The sequence below is a fragment of the Falco biarmicus genome, chromosome 11 (assembly GCF_023638135.1).
Source record: "Falco biarmicus isolate bFalBia1 chromosome 11, bFalBia1.pri, whole genome shotgun sequence".
Classification (NCBI taxonomy): domain Eukaryota; kingdom Metazoa; phylum Chordata; class Aves; order Falconiformes; family Falconidae; genus Falco; species Falco biarmicus.
The window spans coordinates 5,389,586-5,416,904 of NC_079298.1; the positions used below are offsets into that span (position 1 = coordinate 5,389,586).

At 43.1% G+C, this 27,319-nt stretch overlaps 1 protein-coding gene across 2 annotated transcripts in view; it reads right to left on the reverse strand.

Moving 5' to 3' along the window:
• The window catches only part of ROR1 (receptor tyrosine kinase like orphan receptor 1), a 171,555-nt gene extending 158,875 nt beyond the window's left edge, over positions 1-12,680 (reverse strand). For both annotated transcript variants that reach the window (XM_056356446.1, XM_056356445.1), the window contains exon 1: positions 12,403-12,680. In XM_056356446.1, the coding sequence (XP_056212421.1) occupies positions 12,403-12,502 (100 nt within the window). In that variant the 5' untranslated portion in view covers positions 12,503-12,680. The remainder of the gene's footprint in view (positions 1-12,402) is intronic.
• Between the last annotated feature and the right edge of the window lie 14,639 nt (positions 12,681-27,319).

Consider the following 27,319-nt stretch of genomic DNA (forward strand, 5'->3'; position numbering starts at 1 on the left):
GCAAAGGAGGTTGGATAATATTTTGTTTAGTGAAATCAAATACCCCCTGAGCAGATATTTTCCTGTATGCAAAGCATTCACTTTCTCCCTTCCCCCAAACAGCTATGCAAGAACAGACACTATTTTCTCATATGGCAAGTGCTGTAAATGACAGCCGTCTTTCATCCCTGAAAGCCGAGACAGCTACACATCACAGTATGGATAGCACAGATCAAAACTATCCTTTCTCCCATGGCATTTGGTGCAGGAAGCAAAAGCAACACTATATTCTGCTTACAGACAAAATCCAAAGTATTCAAATTTCACACATTCTGCAGTGGACACTTAACTTCGATGAGAAAAGGGGCACCAGCAGAAGTCCAGACTATCACCATTTGTCAAATGAGGGTTTTTTTGCTGCACAAATCTACAGACGAATAACCACCTCAGTGGTACCACTGTACATTTGAACAACACCAGAGTTGATGGGAAATACTCAGGAGTTGCACCAGTGTAATGGAGCAATGTGGCAAAACAAAACTCAGCACCTCTCCCATTTCTTTCAAGCACCCCACATACTTTAAGTCCCAATGAAATTAATGACAGGAATTGCACTTCTCTGTTCTTCAGGATAAGATGTTCTAGGACACTCAGCACTGAAATTGCTTTCTGCTCTGTTCACTGCTAGATGAAGTATGCCAAGAAACAAAGTAGCAAAATTATTCCCTATAAAAAAAACGGATTTTATTTCAGAAGTAAGGAAAATATATCCAAGTAACTTTTCAATTTACTTCTATGTCTAACAGTAACAAGTGCCATCATTAACAGGAATGATCATGCTAACTGTTCAAAGATGCATCTTTTGGGGCAGTAACATCACGCTCTTGCTTGCAGTGCACACATCATCATTCTCACATTGAAAGTGGCTCTATTTTACCCAGAAGCCCCAAGAAAAGCTTAGAGGGAGATTCCACTGAGGCCAAAATTAAGAAAGATAAATCTTCTTTGAACAGTTAGATAATTCATTTTTTACCCTTTGTTTAAATAAAACTGAGACACTGAATAGCTTTGGATGCTTGTATTACTCAATATGCTACAGTTCAGAAGAAACAACCTGGAACCCAGGAATACTATAGAACAAATACAAGTCTAGTGCTGTTAACATTATTTTAACAAAAACATTGATCACTAGAAAAATATATTTGTCAGGAGAGCTGCCATGAATCCAGCCTGTTATTTCTGACACAACAGTACCTCCCATCACAAGTCCATCATAGCAGGCATTCTTTTACACGGGAAATATTTTAGCTGACTGAAAGCAATTGCCCGCTAGATTTCCTAAAAGATGCATTGCATGTATTCTTTACAGGGCCCTGGCAGAAAATCTGTCAGGGTCTGTTGCTCAGAATAGCTATTTTAATCAGCGTTACTGAATGACTGAGCCCCAGAGGATCATAACCACTTACAGGATTTTTAAGACAGCAAAGCAAGTAGAGATCAAAAACTAGTATTTCCTTCCTGCACCTCAGTCATCTTCACTGTAATCATCAACCATCTCTGGTGTCAGTAATTTACAGTAAAAATACAGTAACAAATAGCAGGATAATATCAGTCCTTGATACCTGATGAAATGAAAGCTAAATTAGCACAATAATCCTTCAAGAACATAAATTCCTCCTTCTTGAGGAGCCTGACACTAGCTTATACAGACAAGGGGAGAAAAAAGCATACACATTTACCTTCAATGGGATAATGTACCAAAAGCAAAAGTTGAGCCTCCATATCACCATGTATCTATCCTTTGCAGTATTTCAAACAATTTTACAGTTCTTCTGACAGCTATGTACATAGACACCTCTCAGCAAATTACATTGAATACATGCACACTTAATCCCCTACTTGCAATGTCGAGACAGAATTCTTCCCCTTGGGCCTTTTCAGTTATTACAATTAGTCCATGTGAAGTTACCCTTGATAATCTTAGGAGATAATAACTGGCAGGGGGAATAGTATAACAGAACATCCAACAATTACAGGGTTTGGGTAGGGGATTTCTGTGGAGGTGACAAATAAAATTAAAACCTCCTATGTACAAAACTGTGCAGAACACTACACACTGCAGTTTTCCCAAATCAAAGACAGCGATAGCACTGCTCTGCTGGCTATGACCCTTGCTGGATTGCCTGCGATGCCTGAGGCAACAGCTTCAGTCACTTACTGACACAACGAGAACAACTATGTCAGTTAAGACGTTTGCGCTACAGCCAAAATCTTTCCCTACATAACGGAAGAAAATCAGAAGAACATAATCTTTTGATCCCTCATTAATTAGAATTTTGCTAATGACTAAGATTCCTCCATAGTGAGAGGATGCCTTTACAGCTTCTTCCTTTGCCTGGGCCTCTTTTTGGAAAATTTATGTAGCAGTAGGGGCTAAAAGATGCAAAACCCCTTCAACAGTTCTTTTTAGCTGGGCATCCAAAGGCCTTCCTAAAGCTCTTTGCTGTACTAAAAATCTGGTTTATACACATGGAAAATACTAGTGTTCTTAATGTAGTGAAGAACACGTGGTTTTCTACATATAGCAGCATATCATTCACAAGAAAAATAAAGGGAGACATAAAGACAACATTCAACTTGTTGCCCAACAGTGGAATGACCCATAACTTAATAGAAACAGAGTTTAGAGCTGTGATGGTCCTCCACTCTGCTGCAGAAGGTCACTGTGCTACACTATTGCATGCACTAGAATGCATTCTGTTATCCCACACCAGGTTTCAATTATTCATCTCTTACTCAATTTCAGATGTACTTACTTAAAAGGATATAGTTTTAACAATAAATCTCATGGACAGTGTTAATTAAAAGCTAAATCTTGCCCTGAGCTGGACTTCCAAGGTCTATGAGAATGTTCACAGCCCATTTATTTATTCCAGCATTGTGTCAGTTATTAAATTACAGTAAATTAAAAACACAGTGACAGACCAATAGTTAAAATAAGTAAGGCTTGTTGCATCTCACGACAAAGGTCGCCAGACTTGGGCTCTGACAGAACGCCAAGTGAATGTAAAAGTAAGGGGCCCTCAGTTCAAAAACATCCTATCGTGAACATGAAGTGTTTCAGCCTCAGAGATGCCAGCAGCCCGGCATTCCCAAGCTAATCTTAACTGCTTGATGCAATACCAGGCAGAACAACCATGCTCTCAAACCACAACACTGGACCATTCAGAGCTATAAAAAGCATTGGCAACACTACCAAGTTGCCCCAGATATTAAATACAAATCGATGAAGAGGCTCAAGCCTCATGAGCGCGTACCAGCTAGAAGGGGGCCAGCTTTGTACCAGCCAGGGTTTCTGGGAGGACTTCTGACATATTGCTAATTAGAGTAAATGCAATTCTCCTGTCCAGTAGCAGGAAAAGGCATCAAATGCCCAGACAGGGCCCAAACAAAGGAAAAACCCACTTGCAATTTCAGATTTAATCGCTGGCTGATAGTCACTTCTAAACTACCACATTTTTACTTCTAATTACCAGCCTTCCCTCTTGCTGCCAGCTTCTCAGCTGTGGGTATTAGTAGCCCTCCACAGTAACTCTCCTCTCTTCATAAAAAAAGGGCGCACAAATCAAAGCTGGAAACCATTTTTTTTTTCATTTAGAGAAGTGCTTTAAATGTAGGAAAAGAAAATGATTCAACACACTAGAATAGTATGTCAATGGTCAAAAGCAGAGATCCACCTAATGCTATTCGGTGGCTTTTTGAAAGCATTTAATGACATAAATCTATTTCCCTGACAATCAATTTCAAATTAAGTGACCTCTTGTCATTCTAGGTGAAACACACTGAAAGCAGAGCTCAACATGGTGCTCTCTACACTCAGCTTGTTCTGGAGAAAAAGAGATGTCTCCATCATGCTACAGATGTTCACTCAATTCACAGAGAGATAATGCATTTTAAAAATAAAAATCAAAACATGGAATGAATAATTAACATATAAAATAAAATTAAAAACTAAAACATGCTTGTTACTTATACAGCACATCAAATATTTCAGAGTAAACAAAACAATTACAAAAATACTTCCTTTTATTTGAAGCCAAGTTAATTTTGAGAAGAGATGTTCAGCCACGATAACTGACCTCTTACAGGAAAAACCAGGAGAGGCAAAAACTGTTGTAAATACAGCGTAGAATCCACAGCATTCAGATATACAATAACTCTATAAAGGTGTCACAGATTAAAATGATATTCACTGTACAATAAGGACAGTAACTCTCCAAGAAGAAAAAGGTGAAGTAATAAGTTTTTTTCAAAGAGGACTTTGCTGGATCAAAAATAGATCTAATCTTAGTTCTAACACTGAATTATATTTTTTCTTGGTCATTTGGCCATGGTTCTGGCTTTTCTTAGAGACTGCTCTGTATACACAATCACAATAATCTTTGAGGACAGAATTACTGAAGCTGAATTCAACAGAAAGAAAACAAACCCCCTCTCCAAGTTGCATATTTCACAGATGTTCAAAGCTATGGATGCTGAGGTGGCTTGTACGTTTTATTCAGCTGCTGCTACAAACACAATGACAGCATTATGACACTGCATTTCTCCTTTTCTAACCAAGTCAAAAAGGTGACTTTACCACTCGCTTCATAGCTCAGAGCAGTTAACAAGCACAAGCATAGATAATTACTTCTGCAAGTGGGATGAAAACTTAAAAGTTCATGAAATGCAAGAATCATCTGAAAACATTCAAACCCTTTTCAAATTGTAGTGAGAACGTCAGGAATACACCTGCCTGACCTCACGGGGTATACTGAGTCTGGACGAATCCTTTCTGGTTTTTTCCAGATGCCTGACTATCTCAACAACTTCAACAATTAGCAGTTCCATAACATGTTCATATTTGCAACAAAACGTCTCTGGAAGCTGTTTTGTATTATCCAAACATACCCATTGCATAAAGTTGTGTAACAAAGGCTGGTACCAAGTCTAAGAAAGAATAAAGGGAAGCGCTCACCACAACCAACAGACTCTCCTAAGAGAACATGAAGACTCCTATGCCCTTGCTGTATGGGCTTCAAACATTTTAGGATGTCCATTAGCCCAGCCTCGTCACCATACTCTGCAATTTGTTTTACCACCCTTTGTTTTGTTACCCAATAATGCTTTTATATATGTGAGCAGCTTTACATCTGTGCTTTTAAACCAAAGCCTTCAGTAAGAACAATCCTATCATCAGACACACATTCTGTTCAAAATCAGATAAAAGCTCTCTGGAAGACAGTGGAAAAATCACTTTAATTGAAAATCCTTCAACATACCGAACATCATAATAACTTTTCTATAGTGCTAGTGCTAAAGGAAATGTTTAGATGAAAACAGAACACTAACCTGCAGCCTCTGCCTAGCACGAATTATTCTATGTACTACAGGAAGCATTGCCATTATTTTTCAAATAATGATACCTACATAGTTGTAACAATTGAAAGGAACAAGGAAAGGTGGTAGTGTTATTATTAGGTCTTACTAGGGTCCACTCCTGCCCTCAGGGCAAAGCCCACATTCTGCACTCAAAAGCTTGTCAGCTGGGCTAACAAAAGTTCACCCTTTTCCCTACAAATGCCATTTCTCCCTTTTACCTAGATGTGGTTAGGAGACTGAAGTACAAAGACAGGTTCTTTTCAAAGTGGTATTAGCCCAACAAGAAGAGATGAAGTACCAGACATGATATAAAAAGGGCTCTACTAAAATTTCTCACTCACTGCATCATCTCAAGCAGCTTCATTCCTCCTGACTAGGCTTCTGAAGCCTTTAGACTGGTCTGCACCCTCTGCCCTTTCTGATGAGATTTAGAGAAGTGCTTGGCTCTCCCAACGAAACATGGTAAGAGCTAAAGATCCTCATGAGTTTTGAAAATACAGCCACACAGATCATAAAATTCCTCCTTGCCCAGCACATATTCCCAGCACACAGTTTTCTCTGAATGAGTAGCCATTATGTTCTGTATTGACTGGCCACAATGCGGACGCTCTCAGGCAGCACTTTAAACTTTCACCACCAATCCTTGAAAGCATGGCTTAGCATTTTCAAGGAGGGACCGTGCCACCTCCTTCAGAGGAAGACAAAACAGCTTTCTTGAAAGGAATGCTCACTCTGTGAATCTGGAAGTGCATATCCTTCCAAAGATAATCTCAAGTTCTAAGGGTAAGAAAAGCATACCCTCATATATTTCCAGTCTCTGGAGAGAATGTGCAATGAGGTTATAAAGTTGCGGAACATTTTTCCTTGCTTATCTCTGATCTTTCAATTTCCCATGGCCTGCTGCTGTGCTCCAACACACAGTTTCACTACTCCGTCTCTTTCCCAGATCCGCGTGGAACAGATGTTCAGACCTCTGCTGCAGACAGAACAGAGCATCTGGGAACCGGACAGGAGTACACACAACTGACACCCCTTGGAGGAAAGGAGCAGAAGGTCACAGGAAGCCATCGTGAAGTATCGGTTTCAACATATGACCTGACCAGTTTGAAAAAAAAATTTAATAAAATGCAGGCTTCCACCAGGGCCTCCACTAACTGTTTTCTCAAGAACTCATCTAGTTATGAAACTTCGGCATTGCATGTTGGGATCGCTAAGTCTTAATGTAAACCTAGACCCAAATATCTGTTACTGAGTGAAAGCATGTCTTTGCACAACACAACGCAGAACAGGGCATCAGCAGCAGTTATAAAAAACATGCAACATCTGCACAAAGTTACCAGCACTTTTTCTTGAACTCTTCAGGAGCGTGTCTTGCCTCTACATATAGTGATTCACCTCATTATTTTTTTTTTTAATTCTTTTTTTTCCTAAACTTCCCCTTACACCAAGGCCAGAAATATCTCCTTTCCCTTCAACACTCCCGAAGCACCATAAATGTGCCCAGGTTCCCTGCCTCCAACGTGAGAACAGAAAGGCCCAAGTGGGTTAAGCCATGCCAGGACCAGCACATGCCTAGAACTGGCATGCAATTGTCCCAATCCAGCTGACAGAGACACACTCCCCAGACCTTGCCAGCATCAGCAATACAGGATACTTCCTGCAAGAGGCAATTTTTTGTTGTTCTTCAATCTCCTGTGAAGGTGCTCTGTAGCACCTCACTGATCAAACACAACCAAAGCCTCTATGCAGCTCCCTGAAGGGATTTTGTTAAAAGAGGCTATCAAGTACAATTACGCCATGAAACTCAGTAGAAGTAACAAAGCAGACTTGACCTAGGCTTTCTTCTGCTTTGGAGACTATTTCATGCCTTCGGCAGGAACTCCAGCTAATGACTTGTTGAAACACATTAGAAAAAGCCCAGCACTGAACGCAGCACTGCTGAAACACAGTACTGGCCCTGCAGTTAATTTATACCTGTCAGTCCCGCCTCAATGGGAGTGATCTGGCTTTCTGTTGGTGAATATTCTGCATTATTTCTTCAGGAATCATATCTAACTAATCATCCTCCAAATCTGTGTCCATCCCAGTAATATGCACCATGGGATTCTTTTCACAAGTCACTAGCCATTTCCTTTCATATACTGTTCTGCAGATTTACTTGGAAACAGTGGCACTCCAATGTCTCCACTTCAGAAGGAGATCCTGGAAAGCAATCTTCCTCACTACAGGATGCTGGCATGGAAGTATGCTGAGAAGCCTGCATTATTGCTTTCCCTCACTAAAGGATTCCTTTGTAAAGCTACTTCTTTTTCCCAAGCTCTCTAACTTTGGCGGAGCACCATTTTCAATATCACATTGCACTAGATTCCAAATATATGCAAGTTCTTTTATTTTACAATATATTCCCAAGAGGACCTAAATGAACTTTACTAGTTTTAAATAGTAGTATTTAGATCTTTATTATTACATAATACACTAGTAGTATCTATTTAAGCTGAAATAATTCCATTTTTTTACCTTAGCAAACTTCATAGCCTTTCCATGCATTCTGTCATTTCAGCCCAATTAAAAGACATTAAACACAACCAAGCCTCTCACATGCCACACTCCTGGTGAGGGGGCAGGGGGTGGCTCTGCTTGTAAACAGACAGAAAAAATTATAACTTCTTCTGCAGCACCTGCCCAAATGAAATTTTACACCAAATGTAAAATTCAGGAATTTTAGAGTGCTCTCCATTCATCATAAAGAATGTAGAACTGCAATCATCAAACCTATAGAACCATCCTTCAGCTAACAGCAGTATTTTGTTATTATTTCCAAAGGATCATAGACAGTTGCGCTGATTTATTCATTTCCTTATTGTTTCATTTATAAATGAGCAGATTCACTGCCTTTCAATATTTCCATTATTAGAATGAAAAAGAAACCAGGACAGAAGAAGCCCTATAAAGTCACTCAACTATTCTGAACTATCACTTAACCACCGCCCCAGCCCCAATCAACCCACAATTTCTTTAAGTTCTGCTCTAAGGAGTTGGTTCCACAGTTCTCCCCACAATGCTGCACTACCCTTACCACTAGGAACTGCCTCCTACTGCATAACCAGATTCAGATTTCACATAAACCTTTCCTCTGCCTTCAGGTGCAAGAGATTATTATAAGAAATATACCCCAATTTGGTAATTTTTAGAAGCAGAAACTTAGATCAAAGACAGCATCTTAACAATAGCACAACTTCATTTGACATTCCTATTAAGTGTTTCAATACATAGGAGTCACTGTCAAAATGCAAGCTGCATTACCACCACCACGCCTCTACCTACGCGTGGTACTACACTACTTCTACCTCATTTCTTTTGGTTCAGAGAGCAACTTCACCAGTGAAGTACTAGCCAACGTTACCTGGGTACCTACAGCAAGACAAGAACATCACACTACAACAGCAGATAAAACACAGGGCTTTGCAGCTGAAAATAACTGCAGCTCACAGTCTACCAGATCAGTAAAAATTGTTTCTTAAGATACATAGTTTCAAAAACATGCTGTAATTGCAAGTGAGGTCCACTGAGGTTTTCTCCAGGGCTTGGGGAAGAAAACGTTTACACCTTGTTTTGTATTAGTTAACTTTCCAGATATTTCTGGCTTGCAAGACAATCATTATGTGGAAAGCAGCTGCATTCAGTTAAGAGAGCTTTTTAAAGAGTTTTCAACTCTGAGGTGCTCTTCTGAGTCTCAGAAGACTGCTGCATTTCTACACATGTTTCCAAAGAGTGGTATCTAGTGTCACACCTCAGGGAAGCTTCCCCCACCTTTGCCTACATTTAGGTATTTGTATTTAAAATCCATATACAAGCTTAAAAACGCTCTCCTGACCATATCTCATTTGCAATGCTTTAACTTAAAGTTCCTGTGTGTACATAATCAACACAGCAGTTCCAGTAAATGTTAATTATAGAAACAAAGAAATTATGTCCTGAAGATAATCTGCTGATACTTCAAGCAACTTTTCTCAAGAAATGTGAGACTACAATCACTGTAAGTCAGTGACATCTACTCTCATCCTCTTATAGGCTTAAGGCAACAAAAGCATTTAGTTTGTTTGTGAACTCATAAGTGGATACTGGCTGAAATAGCAGCCTGTTGACCTATGGACAAAACAATTAACCACTGGAGTATTACAGGGACTAATGAAGAGCTTGTGGAACTTTATCTCACAAGAGGCAACTTTCAAAGAAATCAACAGTACCCCCTATAATCTAAAACCTAATCTAGAGATCTGTGGGTTTACTGTATGTTTTTATAATGCTTTTATACTATACACTTCTTCTATCCTGACTCCTCGCAAAGTTACATGCTATGGAATAAAAATAACAAAGCTGAACTGGTAATATCCATAGTCAGATACTGCAAAGAATGAAAAAATACCCAAGTTGGAGTGTTTCTGTTCCAGTTAACTTTGTGGTTTTATTCAGAACATTTGGGCAGCCTGTGAGCACCCTTGGGAAGAGCACACATTAAAGACAGCATGAATATACAAAGGAAAATGTGCTTTTTGTTTTGTTTTGCTTTCTACAAGGAAAGGTCATTGACAAAAAGGAAGCAGCAGGAGACAGGGGTAAAAGTGAAGAGGAAAAGGCCAAAAAAGAGCCTTTGGAAGGCAACACAGCAACACAGTTTTGGTCACTTGACAATAACTCAACTAAATGGATGACCTGGTAATAATCCTCCCCAAAAGAGATGTGACAATAGCTGTGCAAGTTCCTGGCATCAGACCTGTCCTACTGAGCTGCATCAGCCTATTCACATGAGGCCATCTGTGCACATCTGTATATGTTTACTGGATCACAGTGTCAAACTCTATACTGGGAGCCATGTCTTCACAAATGTTTGGACCAAGCGCAGCACAAGCAGGCTCTGATCCTTACGGACCTCAGGGAGCTAAGAGCCCAAACTACTCTTCAATATTTTCAGTGTATTAGACTGTCAGATATTGGACTTCCAGGCCATCTTTTCTGGTAGCTGAAGTTAGGCTACCACCAGAGATGGACTTTCATTGCAGTCCTTATTTGACATGCCTGGAAAAATCAAGTCTTTTACTTATATAGCAGTCCATATTCTACCTTTTTGAAAAATGTGAAGGTAAAAGGGTAGGGATTGAAGGGTACTCTATGGTTCGTTGGGTTTCTGATGGAGCAAAATCTATTTACCCAGCCACTACGGTTATCTTAAAGACATTTGTAAAACACATTATAATAGTTTTTTTGTTTGTTTAATTAGCATTAGACGTTTAGGTTTCGTTACTCTTTGACAAAACCTAGATCTTTGGCAAGCTTGGGGGAAAACGTAGTATGTAGTTGTAACATGTGATAAATGTCTATCTATTAAAAAAAAAATCACTTGATCTGCTCATGAATCAACATTGTCAGCTTTTGCCAAAAATATTACTTAAAACACAAGAAATATTTCACTGTGGAAAGTAATTGTGCATAATGACCATATTAAGTCATACATAAAGGTGAATTCATATAATGAAAGATACTTCCCAGCACAATTCACAGTAAATAGAAAATGGGCAGGTTTAGACCCAACATGATCAGTTGCTTTATGTTCATGGGTTTTCTCCCCTCTCTAGGCTCTTAGAAAATCACAAGTTTTTATATTATTACCCTAAAGTTTTGAAATTATCTGAAAAAGATGGCCTGTCTTCCCCCCTGCCCCTTTTAATTATACAGCTATTTATTAAGCACATACAGCATTCCCTGGGGACACTAGAAAACAGCATTTGAAAGTTTTCCCACTGAGATGTCATAGAGAATTCCTACCCTAAGCTAGAACATCATCCAGCCGTTGAATCTGCACCAGGAGACTCCTGTGTCCAACAGAATCACACTGCAATATCTGGAAGTCATTCAAACAGATCCACTACCTAACACACAGTCCCAGGTAATGGCATCACTAGGGACACACTGAAACACAGAGAGAAATTCAGGCACAGGCATATGACAAAAGCATTGTATCTGTTAGCTACGACCAGCCTTTTAAACGCAGTTCTCCTACAGTATCTGCAATTTGGCTTGGAGGTTTTACAACCACAGCTTTTTCAGTTTTGAACTGCTAAGTATTTAAATTCAATCAGCTTGATCTCTTCAGTGTTCACTTTTTTCCCCTCTTCTTTAAATACTAAATATGGCCATATTATCAGCCGGGACTTTGCAGAATTGGCTTGTGATTTAAGTACCCACCATAAAATACCTTCAAGGAGATGGAGTTCATGAGTAGTCAGTCACCTCTTACTGAAATTGTCATGCAGGCGTCCAAAAGCAGGCTCACATTTTACTGACTTGGCTTCAGAATCAGTCCTTCTTGCCTAATTCCATCTAGGTCCCTTTATGCATGTGTTACGCTATGCTTTAAACATAAATCATTTGCAAAAGGCTGAAATCAAAACCCTCATAAAACAGAAGGATAGCAAAATAGATATTACTCGTTAAAACTAAATCAAAGAGACTTTAAGATTACTGTTTAAAAAAAAAAATAGAAAAGCCGAAAACTTCTTATTGGAAGACTACAAGCCGAAGGACAAGTCACCGTCGATAACGCCGCCTCGGGAACCATCAATCACATATCAAAAGCGGGACTGCCTGGGCATGGTTACACTTAGCTAATAACTCGGCCGAACACTTGGAAGGGCTTTTTACGAAGCAATTAAACACCGATCGAGTATAAAACTCGGAGTTCGTTAACGGGCGGCGGGAGGGGAGCGCTGGAGCCGCGGGCTCCCCGGCGGGCGGAGGGCCCCCAGCCCCTCAGCGCCTCAGCAGGGCGGCATCCCGCCGGCGGGCTGCGCCGCGCTCGCCCCAGCGCGCCTCACGGCCGGCCCCGCCGCGCCGGACCCCACGCGGGCTCGGTCCCCCTCACAAACCGCCTCCGGTGCCGCCGCCGCGGGCGAGGGGAGGCTCCCGCGGGACAAAAGCCGGCCGGCGGCCCCGCACACCCCTTACCTTGCGTGGCGTCCCCCAGCTCCGCCCGGCTGCCCGCGCGCAGCAGCAGGAGCAGCGGGAGCAGCAAGAGGCTCCCGTCCCCGCCGCCCGGCTGCTGCATTCCTGAGCCGGCGCCGCGCTACTCCCACATCCACCGCGCAGCGCCGGCGTCCCGGGCCGGCCCTCGCACCGCCGCGGGGCCGCGTCTCCTCCCGAGCCGTCCCACGCCGCGCCCTCGGGGCTGCGCTCTCCTGGCGGGCGGGGAAGCGAGCGCGGGCGGCCGCCGCCTCAGCCCCTCTCACTTGTCACTTTGCGCGAGCTGCGCTCACAGACCGGCCCCAGCCGCGGGCCCGCCGAGCCCGGCCCGGCAGCGCCCCCTACTGCCCCGCCCGCGCCGCCGCCTCCCGGCCGCCCGCCGCGGGGGGGCGCTCTCCTCTCCCCGCCGTCCGCCATTTTCCCTCCTCACCTCAGCAGGCGGCCCCGGCGCCTCTCACCTGCGGGCCTCGGCGGGTGGCAGCCGCCTCCCTGCCCCGTGAGCCAGAGGCCTGACGGAGGAGAAGCACCTTTCCTCACAGCCCACCTCACGTTTCCCCTTTCATAGCAGGTGGATTTACAAAGGCAGCAGTTGGGGTTACCAGCCTTTCCCCTCCACATTTCACTTTCCAGGGATCAAACAGCAAACACGACAGGTGGGATTACTGGGGGGAAACCACTTTCCCAGGCAGAATCCAGTTTTGTTACTTGTTACCCCCACTCACAACCGGTCCAGGTCTCTTCCTGGTCTTCCCATACCACACATGACAGCTGGAATACCCTGTCAGCAAACTTCCCTGAGGAAGCTCCCCAGCCATGAAGGACGCCATGTCAGGGTGCCCAGCTCCAAGCCAGGCGCACAGGCCAGCCCCACATGCCACGGCCTCCCACAGGGCTCATGGCAGTGCGGCAGGGGGGCTGTTCTTCATACATGGGTTGAGGGTCAAGAGCTTCCAGTTTTCCCCTCACATTTCAGATTTACTGGATATCTCCTACTCTTCCTGTCAGGAACTCAGAAGTTCTTAGGAATCACTTTCAACCCTCTCTGCCTCAGTGAAATCAATGTTTAATATACAGATTTCTCCTAGTTCAGCCTTTCTTCACAAAAAAAAAAAAACAAACAAACCAAAAAAAACACACCCTACCTGAAAGGAGTCAGGTATACCTGCTACCTAAGATCGTAAATGCTAAGAGCAGCACTGTAATGCTGCTCTTACCCACCTTTCTCCAGCACACCTCAGCCCAGGGGAGGGCCACCCCCACAAGCATGCTGCCTGCACGGCTGTGGCCTCATTGCCAGGGCTCAATCATCCCAGGGTACCTACAGCCAGGCCCCAAACATGCTTTTCCCTTGCTCTGGTGATAGAAGCTAAGCTTTGCGAGCAGAAGGGCTGCAGCTCCCTCCTGCCAACACAAAGGACCATTGACCATATGTTACATCACAGCTGTAACTGTGCCCGGGCAGGTTCCATAGTGGATAGCACCGTTTTGCTGGAGTTGAAGGACACTGCCAAAGCTAGTTGAAGCTACTAGGATGATAACTACTTTCCTTCCATTCAGGAGAAGGATCACATTCCTGGGATGCTTAGATTAGGTTTAGGATTTCAAAAGTCAGCAACTGTTTAATAAAAAGTTCATAAGCAGAGTGGAAACAAGGACAAGATTAAAGGAATTTCCTCCTCACTTCCTGCTAGATCAGATCCCAGCCCTCCTAGGCTTGCTTTCTGCCATATGAATCTTGTATTTCTTGTCAGACACTAATAGAGTTTCAAGAGGAGGAACAAACCCAGATAAGCATCTGGCTGCATGTTAGGGAAGTAGATGGAGGTTTGAAACCACCTTCGCCTCACATACACAAATGTGCGCATATTCCTCCTCAGACCAAGGAAGACAATGGCAAGAGATTATCCACTTCCTAGTGAAAATTGACCACTATGCAAACACAGAATCATTGGAAGAGGCAAGCCAAGCTTGGTACTGCCAGAGCTGTTACAGGCTCTGTGTGTGATGCATGGAAGGGACCAGCTGTGCCTGGGACCCAGGTGCCTATGTTTGCAGCAGGGTGGGATTTAATTTCTGCAGCACTGGACAAAGTAGGTCCTTGTTGGAGCTGCAGGACTTTTTGCCACCTTACTCTGATATGCCTTAGGATGCAGTTTCACAGCTGACTGAAGGCAGCCATGCTGCCACCTCCCCCCTTCTCCCAATCATGCATTTCCAATACAGTCTTTGTGTCACCCCTAGCAGGTACACAGCCACACAGGATTTGCCCTTTCAGCAGCAGTATGAGCTTAGGCCAGTTTAAACTGACCACGAAGCCAAGCCCATCAGTACCAGCAAAAGCCAATTCAAATCAAGATTAGGAAAGACCCACACCATTGCCTTCCTTAGACAGCTACGTGGTCTTCCCAGTCCCATGCATTTTCTCCTGACACAAAGAACCAGGAACTGAGATGGTTCAAGAGCCAAGCTGACAGATAGTTACTGCTTCAGAGTGGAGGTGTTTCTGCCAATTTAGGTCCTTGAACCACTTCTTTCCCAGGGCATAGCAAATGCTTTTTGGTTCTTAAGGGACAAGGAGTTGAAATGGTGCCAGACAGAACCAGCAGAACATGGACCTTAGAAGCCAGAGCTTGTCTCACTACCCCCAACCAAGTTGAACGAGGCAGGCCCAGGTCCAACCGAGAGTCTGTATTACCAGGCAAGTTTGTAGTGGTGGGGTGTGTCTAACATCAAGATGAGAAATCAACTAGAGGCCAGGGTCCATTCCATCATGGTCATCAGGACAGTGATTGCCGGGCAGGTCCGGAGCAATAAGACAGGTCTGAGGTCAAACAGGGAAGTCAGTCCACGTGCCAGGGTCCATAGCCAGGCACAGGTATGTTGGGGTAGCGGACTACAAGCCCTCCAACATAGCCCAAGCAGGGACTAAGAGGTAGTGGGGGGCAGGGCAGAGCTTAAATAGAGCCCCTTGACAAGGGTGGAGTGGTGTTTGAGGCCCCAGATGAAGCTGGTCAGTCATTAAGAGCTGTGAGTGCCCTCAGGGTCCTGACACGTGTCATCTAGATACAGGAATACTAGAGCTAATGCCAGCGAGAAGGTCAGGCTGTACAGCTGGGATAGGATTTCTGCAGCACCAGCCCAGACTTGACCGCCCTGACCCCCTAAAGTGACATTTCAAGTTACTTTTAGGTGCTCTAACTGCAAGCTGTCCACAATAAAAAAATCCACTTTGTTTCCTGTATGTTCATCCGGGCAAATCCATTCAGCCAGCTGGTCCTACAGAAAACTAACCCTCTGATGAGAGAAAAGAAGAGCAATACTCCTCCGGGAGAGCCATCTGGGTCAGCTCCCCCACAGCTGCTGGGTGTTAGATCCAGCAAAGGCAAGTGGGACCCTGGTTCAGGGGTGGGGTAGGAGCAGTTGAACACTGCTTTTGGCAGCAACTGGCTGTTAAGACTTGCTTAGCTGTAACACAAAAGTGTTTCCTTAATCTGTCTGCTGGTTGTGTAAAGAAGTACGATGTCCGTGAGGTCCAGATACCTCTGAGCTGGGCACAGGGGTAATCCACAGTGCGTGCCTAAAGATACTGCTTCTACGGCAGATGAGGAAACTAAATGCAGAATCCTCAAGTCTTCAGTTAGCTTCTAAGTGTTAGATACATGCAGTGTGAAAGGATAAATCATTTATAATTAAAAAACAAACCACTTATTTTTAGCTGCAGATCTACCAAAGTGCATGCAATTAGCAAATATAAATCACTTCCTGGCTTGAAGACTGTTCAGCACAGCACATAAATGAAAGTTAAAACATACGTTTTGGGAATACATGGTACATCTGCTCTCAATCTGCAGCGTTTTGAAATCAATACAGATATTCTCCCTGCTTTTCCTTTAACATGCTGCAGTCTGTCATACCACAGTGGAAGAGTAAAAATATATTAAACAAAGGAACTAGAGCGGACACAGCCCTAAACACCATGAAATGAATAGCACAGAGTATTCATAATGATATGATGGCAAAAAGTAGTCGAGGTAAGGATAAGCACTGGCTTGGGAGGACAAATCAGAGAGAATTTCTCCTGCGCAGTCTGCAGGATGCTTCGGAGATGTAATGCACAGATAAAGCTTCAGAAGGTGACTCTGGGGAGAAAAATCAACTGTTTGATGCATGTCTACATATTTTAAAACAACGAAAGGCTTGTAGTCAATATCTTTGTGGAATTAGTTCCTGCAGGGAAAATGTATTACACACAAAACTTTTTTATTCTTTTTTTTTTAATGAAAAGATAGCAAAGAAGCTGACTGTCTGGGAATGATTTGTAAGTACAATAAACCTCACAAGAAGATGATAAGCAAAATATTGTAAAAGAATAGTGTCAGAAGTACAGCAAAATAAAAGAGAAACATTACACATTTGTAGTTACTGACAACGTTGTTCTTAAGTATCATGTCACATTATAAAAGAATCCTTGTTTTCCTTTCCATCTTTCACTAATACTCCTATTAATCTATACCAGATTTTTTTCATTCAACCATTTGAGGCCACATGAATCATCCTTTGCCCATTTGAAATTCCACTAGAATTACACTAGTGTGTTAAGGCTTCCCAAGTGGAACCTGGAGATGAGGTTAGAACTGCCTGTGGACTCCTAGAATCTGTGCATCCGTGGAAAGACCACATGTAAATCTGATTTCACCGCTGATTTTTAAATGCTGACATGCCATGGAAAACAACAATTGCCGGTACTTCTTAAAGATTGGAGATTTACGTCTACCTTATACTGTCAATTCTCTAGGATAGGAATTCTCTCTAACTTACGTGAAGACATTGTCCCACTCGATGTATCCTTTGTTTTCTAGCTGAGTTTTCAGGAGCAAGTGCAGTGCAAATAATAACAAGTTTCTTTAAAAGGAACAGGAGATATGAGTGTAAATTTTCTGACTTCTCTAAAAAAAATCAGCCACTGTGTAGAGAACAGGCATGCACAAGAAAGACATATGTCGCGCTACGTGATTTTTTTCAGCAAGTTGGCTGTCTTGTAAAAGTCTGTTGCAGACAGTTAAAGAACTACAGATATTGGCCAGCATGCATGGGAAAAATTTTACTTTATGTGATCATGTAGCAAAAGCTTTCTCTTTTGTTCATAATTGCATGAGAAAATGGTTGATAAACCTGGTGATCGTGACAGAACACTCTGAAGCATTTAAGGCTGGTTTCAGTATTTGTTTTCAGCAGGAGTAAGAAGACGCCAAAGACAGGGAGGTAACGGATTGCACTTGATCCATTATTTTAGAGTTAAATCCAGCACTGGTCATTATTGTCAGGATGTTTCCTGATGTGCCTTTCCCTGCCTGAATCAGGCAGGTCAGCTGCAGGCATCAGGCAGTAGCTCAGGGTATGCCCGTAGGTAGTGGGATACGCATCCCTTGCCAGGGGCCTCTTTGATTCGAAGGCACCAGGTTAGGCCAACGAGTAGCTGCATTTGTGCCAGTCTTTGCAGCAGCTCTGCCACCTTCCCAGGCTGAATTTTTTTCTTTGCCTGAAAAGCAAAGGACCAACTATCCATAGGGAGAGGTGGAGCAGAGCACCGTCAGGGGACAGGGGACAGACTGCAGCCCTGGGGAATGACAGAGGGAGTATCAGGAGGTGCAGTACAATCTTGTTCAGACAATCTAGTTCAGTCTGTGATCTGGGAGTACTTTGAAAATTGGCAGGAGACTATGGAAAAGATAAAAGGAAAAGCCTTGAAATAGACCACAATTCTTTCCCTTTCATATGTGTATTACACTGGAATTTTATATATATAGCAGAAGGACTCTGTTCTTTATATCCTTGAATTACATACCTCCATAACATGTAATGTTACCCTTTTGGAAAAACGAGGGCGATAGAATGGGGCACAAACACTAGCAACTGCTTAATAACATACGCAAATATTGGCACACTTATTATTTTTGTTGTTGATATTACTTTATATTTGTTTGGCATCCAGCATTTCATTAAATTTGATATCCATTGTGCCAGGCACTTTCAAAGAGTTAATTGAATAACCAGGCATGGTACAGAGCGGGACAGTCAATAGGAGAAGCATGTACCAAGTAGTCGCACAGGCTGGTTATTTACATTTCAGATGCTGAGCTTTGTAGTTGTCCTTTGGGAGGAAAGAGTTGCAACTGTTTTATCTCTGACTTTCTCATTAGCCCCAGAAGTGAGTCTTGAAAAGAAGGCTGTGGATTTACAGCTCAGTTCAGGCATGACCAGGTTGTCCTGTTGCAAAATATCTCAGGTAATTTCAGGTGAAACTCCTCATTAATTGATTCCTCTTGCAGGGTTTGTTTGCTTTTCCTAAAAGGAATCAGTTAAACCAATCCTCAAAAAATCTGATTCAAGGAGGAGGTTATTAAGGCAATAGTTTGGAAAACCGAACTAGTATTACACTCAGCTGTCTTAATCCATGACTTCACACAATTTGCAGGTAGCCCCAGACCAACTTGTAGTAAGTAGTCCTGCCGGGAAGGGCCATGGCAGTCATCAGCGTGAACAAGGGAGATTTCACCACCTTCCTGAACAATATAATCTTTGTTGCCAGGCATGTAAAGCAGTAAAATACATCAGTCATTAAAGGAAGAAGAATGTCACAATTTTTTCAGGAGAAAAATAGATTCCAGGATCTGTGGTTTGACAGGTTAATAAGAAGGCCTGTACATTTGCCTTTACAATTTATTTACTTGTAAGTCTACACAGGGATTTTGTTACGGATTTGGCATCTTAAACAGGTTTTTATTCCAACAACATTTCAATTCACCTTTAAGACTTTCAATTAAGACAAACTGAACTAGAGATCCATCGGTGGAATTTGCATGGAAGTTAGCAGGGGGTTGGCAAAGCCATGATAGGGTTTAGGTATCAGGTTTATAGACTTGTATCGTACTATCTAACATCTCGTATTTTCCACTCATTTTGCATGTAAAACTTTTATTGATATCAGCGTGAGTTTAGCACGCCACTAAAATGGAGACTATGCCCCTAGGACACAAAATGATGTAAGGTACCCCATTTAGTTATAACAATTTGGCTGCACTAAATCTTGATGTTGAATGTTTGGTTTAGTTCCCCCATAAACTTCGTCTGCTGGATTTATATATTTTGGCTCCTTTTATTTTGACTCTAGTGGCTAAATTTGCAATGGGCTTAAGTGAATGCAATTCCACTCACACCAGCAGCAAATCTGCAGCACAGTGGGTATTTCTTGTTATATAAATATAGGGCCTCATCTGGCAAGATGCTGAGTGGACTAACTTGGTTGGGTTTCTGTGAGATCCGAGAGTGCTCAGCACCTCGAGGGAGAAATTCCAGACCTTGCAGCAACTGAACCTCCACACAGCATGTCTGTGGTCATTTTCTATAGCCCTTTGTCCAAATTAGAGTACACAATACATTTGTTTATCATCTTTTTAATCACAAACACAAAAGCTAAAATATTTATTTTCCTGGCTGTTATAAAAGTGCACCTCTATCTGCAACAAAGAATTATGTAAATTATGAGGATGATAGAGGGGTTTTTTTCCTCTGTAGCTCTGTGAAATTTAGCTTTCATTCACATGGGTGTGGGTTTTTTTAAATGAAACAGTATTTCAGTAATGGCTTCAGTGGGATTTTTTAATTCTTTTGCTCTATTTAGAGGTTTTTTTTAAACCCATTTCAATTCCAGTGAAAATGTCTCTGATCTGATAAAGGAGATGAAGTCACTGCATAGGCTTACTATTTTATTTCCATAAGGTTTGAAAGTTTCGTTCCCTGCAGTGTTTTGGAGCCCAGGAGTATTCATCTGTTTTGTAAAAGGAAAGTTCTATGGAGCAACATTTGGTCACTGTTGTCTGAATTTCATTATTCTGTTCTCCAGACTAGCAGAGGGGAAAAGTGCAAGTTAGCTGGGTCACAGTCTGAAATGTGAGAGCAGTCAACTTTTTCTGAAGTTTATGGGAATGAAAGGAAATTTAATACTGTTCAAAAGAGAGATTTAAAGTTGCATCATGTGAAAACAATTGGCGAAGTTTAATCCTGAGGTCTTGGGTTATTTGGTAACTTACATGACCATTTGTCAGCCTGCAAAAGATGAAGTTGGCTTTGCCCCTGCTAACAGTTGGCCTCTGTTTTGGAGTGGTATTGCAATGCCAAAGGAACAAATACGAGTTATATTGGGTTTATGGACCACTACTAGTTCTATTCTTTATCCTTTCAGCTCATGACATGTCAGCTTGTCTCCTCTGGGTTGCCAGTGCAGATCTCCCACTGATCTCAGCAACACGTGCTGACAAGCCTTTCATGTAGAAGGGACTACAGAGCCTGACAACTTCTTAGACTTTTAAAATGCTGAATATATATCCATAATTTAACCTTTACCTCTCAGACCGCTTCAGGACACATATGTTTCATTGTACGTGGAATAAAAGCGATGGGACCCTGGGATGTAACTGAATACTTAGTATTTTGTAATGTTTCTAGTGTATCATTTATGCTAAAGGATGTTGATTAAAACATTCTTTACATTAGTTTCTATGGAGTAAATTAAACTGAAAATCTACAGAGCTTTAAATGCATAACAACTAGAGATGTTTTCCAGAGTGTTCCATTACAAATTCCATCAAATAACCCTTAGCAAAATACCTTACTGTTAAAAAATTCTCTTAAAAGGTAGCCTGCACCTCCCCATGTCATCTCCTTCTCCTACCCCTGATCTATCCTCTCCAGTTCTGGCACCCGCATCAGCACCTTCTGTGTTTGGCCATCGCTCAAGGTCTCTCTACAGAGATTTAAAATAATGTTAATCATTATTAAAGGTGGGGAAGGGAACAATGTCAAAATACAGATAGCTTGGTTTTGAAGGCCATTTCATATGCTTTTAAATACTGTTTTGAGGGAGTTGAGTGCCGCAAGAAGACTAACTTTTAAGATCTTTGAGGTTTGCATAGGTACCAGGTATCACTGACCCATGCAGCTGGCAGGAGGGCTGGAGCTTGGGGAATAAGACCACATACATAGCACAAACATCCTTGCTTCTACTTCTGGGTTAAATATTCCCAGTTGCCCAGTGGTGCCCGAGTGCCCTGGTGCGTCCACCCTGGGGTCTTCAGAACACGAGTTCTGAGCTGGGCGAGTACTGAGCTGCTCCCGTCAGGCCACTGCACACTCACCTGGGCTCCACAGCAGAGCACATGGGTTTGTGCACAGGGTTGTGGTGTGTAGCTGCCATGGAACTGGACAAGACATGGTTTAATCCATCCAACTCAGGTTTGCAATGACTGATGAGCTGCTTCCCCTTTGTTTCTTAGTGTGATTCATTTATAAGTTGCTTATACTGGCTCTGAAAACAGGGGGTTATGTCCTTTTTTTCTCCAGTCAGTGCTTCATGGCTTCAGCGTTCCTTGCAACAGATGATCACTGCAGTGATCACTGCTGTGAAGTGCATGAATGAGGCAATCCTGTGTGCTATTGCTACTACAAACACTGCAGTTGCTATGTTCTTTGCAGATGTTCTTTACTTTAACACAGCTGTACATATTACAACATCTTTTAGTAGGACAAACCTACACAACTGAGGCTACGTGGCCAAAACCCCAGCCACTCTCAGGCAGCCCTGAAGGAGCCACCACAGCCAAGGAGAGCCAGGGAAGCAACTGTCTCGCCCTTCTCCCATGGGCACTTTCCGGGGACATTACAAAAACTGCATTGTCTGCCTTTTCTTCATGCTCACCTGATCATACAGTAACTCCTCAGACACCCGTGTTGGAGTTCCACAAAGGGATTTTTAGTCAATGCTGAAAGCATGGACCAGAGGAAGGATTGCAGATGTTGGTTTGCTTAAATATCTTGAAGTCTTGTGGTCCCACACAGTACTACAAAAGATAAAAGAAATCTAGAGGGGGAAAAAATATTATGTACGGAGAAGATGGCAAACTGGAAATGGTGAAGGAGACTGAAGAGGAGGAGAAGCTGGAAACAAAGGAAGGAAAAAAGATAGGAGGAGAAAGTCCAAAAGTTAAGATGAAAGAAAGATCCAGTATGAAAGCACAATTTTGCAGGAATTAGTGCATAGTGAGAGGAATCTGTAGCACTTCCCTGGATCTAAAAAAAATTCCTATGAAACACCCACAGGCTATATGCTGTTTAGCATCAACTTACTTGGAAATGGCAGAAAAAATCAGTCGTTTGTTATTTATATATGAGCTGAGGTATATTCTGTACCTTCTTCCTACCACACAGGACGTTTAACATACATGCACGGGGGCATTCAGCTACTTAGTGGGTTTTCAAGGCCTGTATATAAAATTGAAAAATGCAGCTCAGCTGCTTTTTATAAGGCATCTACAATAATCAGTTCAAAGTAGAACATACAGTAGCTGCTTAAAGATTGACTTTGATTCCCTCTATGACAGAGACCTTACCAGTACAGCCTGGGTATTTGAAACCACTAATGTCTAGTTTAGGTTTTGTTGCTGTTTAATTTGCATGGATCAATTCCATTTCTTCTTTTTTTTTTTTTTTCTGTGAAAGCAGAAAAATAAAATGTCTTACCTTGCTAGTGCTGCCGTAAATGTTATCAACAGTAAATGCTTGAAATGTTGCCAGAAGCTCTGCTGTCCCACCTGCTACTGCGAGCGAGATACTAATTAAGAGCCCTGTATATGTAGCACATTTTCACTTGCAATTTTGTTTTGCAATAAAGTAAAAAATAAATGGCTTTAATTTACACTAAACATTTTTCTCAATCAAAATAAAATGTACAAAAATTAGGAAGCTTATCCTGAAAATACAGAAGCAAGAAAGATTAGCTTTTTTAAAATATCTCCCTGATTTTCTCAACGCAAAACAATGTGCCGAAGCAAACAAGTATGTGCAGCATCACAAATCACGATCCATCTTCACTGGGGTGGACTCACGGAGGAGAGCAGCCCCAGCTCTGCACGCCCCACCAGCCCCCAGTGCAAGTCCTGGCCCTGCCTCAGCCCTGGCTCACGAAGCCAGCACCACGGCTCTGCGGCGTGCATGCGCGGCTCTGCGGGTCAGTGTCTTCGTCACTCTCACCACATACAGATTTTAATAGTGTGCACACACACAAAAGCCTAAAATGCCAGTAACTTGCATCCAACAGCACATTCCTATTAACAGAGGGAGTTACAAATTAGCCGGGTGTGCTGCTGAAACACAGACACAGCTTCATGCCCTGTAGATTCCCTTTACTTCCACCGGGGCAGCTCTGGCCACATTCTGCCATATTTCTTGCTGTGTTGTGATTCTATTGACTAATATCAGAATCCCAGAATGTATTTTTAAGCAAGATACAAACAGCACAAGTAATGATACCTGGCAGCTTTGTGTCCTTTATCCTTTAATGCATGCACCTCCAAAATCTCCCACCACCCATCCAGCATCCGTTGTGACTCCAATATACCGAGTTCCCCACCTCCCCTCTCCCTCCTCGCCCCGAAGGTGCTGCTGTGGCTGGTGCTGAGCTGCAGTGCCTGCACACACACAAACACCGGCCAAGGGCAGAGCAGGCAGAGGCTGAGGTCACACCACAACTTCTCCCTGAGGAAAATAAGCAGAAGGAGTAAACAAACAAAAAAACACAAAAAACCCGAAGCTTTCCAGCAGATCCTTCTGCAGCTGACTGCTGACGTTGCTCTGGGGCTAAAGAGCATCCCTTTTCACGGGTGCAAGTACCAGCTCCTGAGTTTGGAGGGCTCATGGGATCATGGAAAATAAACAGGACATTAACAACAGTGAGAAGGGACAGGATGAGCCAGACCTCCTTTGCCATGAGCCAGACCTCTGAGAGCTCTGCCCCGCCTGCTAAGCGAGGAGGGGGCGAACAGAGCCAGTTCCGGGCTCGCTGCAGCACCGCAAGAAGCACCAGTACCTCACGCCTTTCTTTTGAACAACTAATGATGAAACAAATAGTTCCACTGGCACAAGAGACGACGGTACTGGGTTTCCTATGGGTGTGTGGTTTAGGCATGCAGTCCCGTGTGGATTCACTGATGTCGAGGAAGGGCTGAACCCCCAGAGCCACTGTTCTTCGGTGAAGGTCTCACCAGGGCTGCTCACTCTGCCATTCTGCTGCAAAGTGCCATTAAACCGACAGGATTTTAACATCTTTGCGAACTCACATCTATATCCAATTTGAAATATGTCAACAGGTTTTCCGGTGTCACCTAGAAGAGACAAGCAAAGGTGAGGTGATCGCATGGGACTCTAAGAAATCAGGCTAAAAAATTCACAAGAGCGCTGTGCAGGCAGGCGTGATACCTATGCATTGCCCATTAAGAAGTTAAAACTTGGGAAAGTAAGTTCCCTTTGACTGCAGGAAGTCTGAGGGAATCTCTGATAACTGAGTTTTAGCTTGAACACTGAAAACCAGAGTGTTTTGAGAACGTTTAACAGAATGTTTTTAATTTTTAATAAGCTAGTTGGTTAAATAACACAGGCTGAGGGTGGCCATCCTGCGTTAGGAAATCTGTCCTTAAGGTATCCAAACTTCCTGACTTCTCTACTTTCCTTGTAACCTAACGTTTCAGCTTCCACAAAAGCAACAATTTTATCAACAGGACACTTAAAGCTAAGAACCGGTAAGCACGGGGTACACTCTGACCTTCTGAACTCGGTAGGAGCTCGTGTGCTCCTGAAAAAGGCAGTCAGGACCTAACTGGGCCACATCCATCTTAGCATTCTAATAAATTCTAATTTAGCTATTTAAAATAACACCTACATACTAATTAACTTCCTCAGCCTAAGCTGCATATAACCAATGCTTTCATTTTGCTTTGTAGGCAGCTACGCTTCACCCTGAAACATGCAGGCATCTAGAACGGGACAGGACTGTCATTTAAATGTGGGGTTTTATTCTGTCATCCAAGTGGTCGGACTCTCAAACAGTTCAAAATTCTTACAAAGGGAGAAACACCTCTGAACTGTTGCTGAGCCAAATTAAACCCCAGCATTGTTTAAAAATCACATTCTTTCATTCTGTGCCATGGATTGTAAGAGCTGAGCATCTGATTACTGCCCTCATAAAACTTCTCCTTTGAGGCTGACTATAATTACAGAGTATTTTAACGCTTTTATCTTTGGGCAGGGTAGATTTGTAGTCTGTCTCCTGTTTCATCCAGTTGTGCATGGTCAGAAGGGAAAAATACAGAAAACTTTCTCCTTCCTTTCATTCTGGAGGAGTGTGTAGCATTAGCACAGCCAAAACCAGACCACAGCGGTACATTCAGTTCAGGGAGGGAGCAACATCAGTGACCTGAGCAGGGAAATGCTTACAGGCATGCTTGCCTTGGAACTCAGTAAAGCCTCTCTCCCTAAGGATCCTCGCAGGCAGGTGACCCCAAAGGAGAAGGCAAAGCCCCACGTGCTGCTCCCCCTTGTCAGTGCTTCCAACTTCTGCTGCCTTGATGCCGAACAGCCAGATTAGGCACCTTCCTCCGAGCGAGTCACCCCCCAGCTCGCAGCACCATCCAGGGGTAGACCTGTTTCTCGTTCCCATAGCAGCCATCTCCAGCGTTTTAACCAGCACTTACCAGATTTATTCTGCAAAACTGGATCCTGCCCCACCTTGCTCATGGCTCCTACCAGCAGCCCAAGCCTTGCTGCTGCCAGGAACGACTGCCCAAGTCATCCTTCATGGAAGTGCTGGAGCTGATCATTTCTGAAGGGATCCCAGCCTCGCCATGGGAGGTTAACGGCACTGTGAAGGGACACACATGACTGGGAATTTTGTGCCAGAAACAACACAAGCACTCTGCTTGCGAACTTCCTAAACTCCTCCGCTTCCCTCCAGCTCCCCCTGTTCTCCCAGGAGCAGTGGATAAACACGGAGTCAAATGATTCAAAGCTTTGCATACTCGCTCACTGTGACACAGGACTTTCTTTGCCCACTCACTCCCTCTACAACTTACCTTTTTTTTAACCTTCCTTTCTGCTGTGCATGCAAGGAGGTTCACTGGGACCTGAAAGAGCTGGGGAACAACCCTGTGGATTCTCCGATGCAGGGAGCTGCACACCACGGTGGGAGCCACAGCATATCTGAAAGTCACCCTGAGGCACCTGAACTGGCACCTCAAGGGAGCAGAGCATGGAAGGTTTTTAATAGACACTCCAGAATGGCTTTTGTAAAGGGGGTGAGGGAGCTGAATGGATCCAGAGTTGGTGAAATGCCTTTCCAAGCAATGCCATGGTGTTAAATACAGCCAAACTCCTCTAAAATTTATCCCATCCTGGCTGCTTCTAGGGATGGATAGAAAGCTCAAAATTATGGCAAAATAAATGTGCCACGGGCAGGTTTTCTTCACCAGCCTTTGCCTTGCTGTAGTTTCACTGGTGAAGTGCACAGTGTTGCTGCTCTGTCCAGGAGCCAGTGGGATGCCGGGAGACATTCCCAGCGCCCAGCCCCTGTTGTGCTGAGGTTTGTTTACCAAGATGATGCAAATTATAACCCATACCATCTAAAATGGGAGGATGGGTATTTAATAACGACTTCAGAGGCCATACAAATCCATCCTAACGGATATGGCTTTGGCTCCTATCACACACTGTCACACAAGCCTGGATGAATTTCAAATCTGGACTGTTATGCATCACTAGGATTCCTCATCCTAATTAAAACTTATTTTTTCCCTATAACCAAGCTGCATGTGAGTATAACTGAGTGTTTAGCCACAGAGGAAAATGTGAATTTACAGAATTAAAGTGCAGGTGGGATGCTGTGAGCAGCAGGTTCTGAACTGGCATGTACAGCCATGTCCTATAATGGGGAATAGGGCTGTTATTTTTGTTAATTCTGGCTTGTAATCACAACCTGCAAAAACAAAGTCAGTAAAACCAAAGCCATCACTGTTTTGAA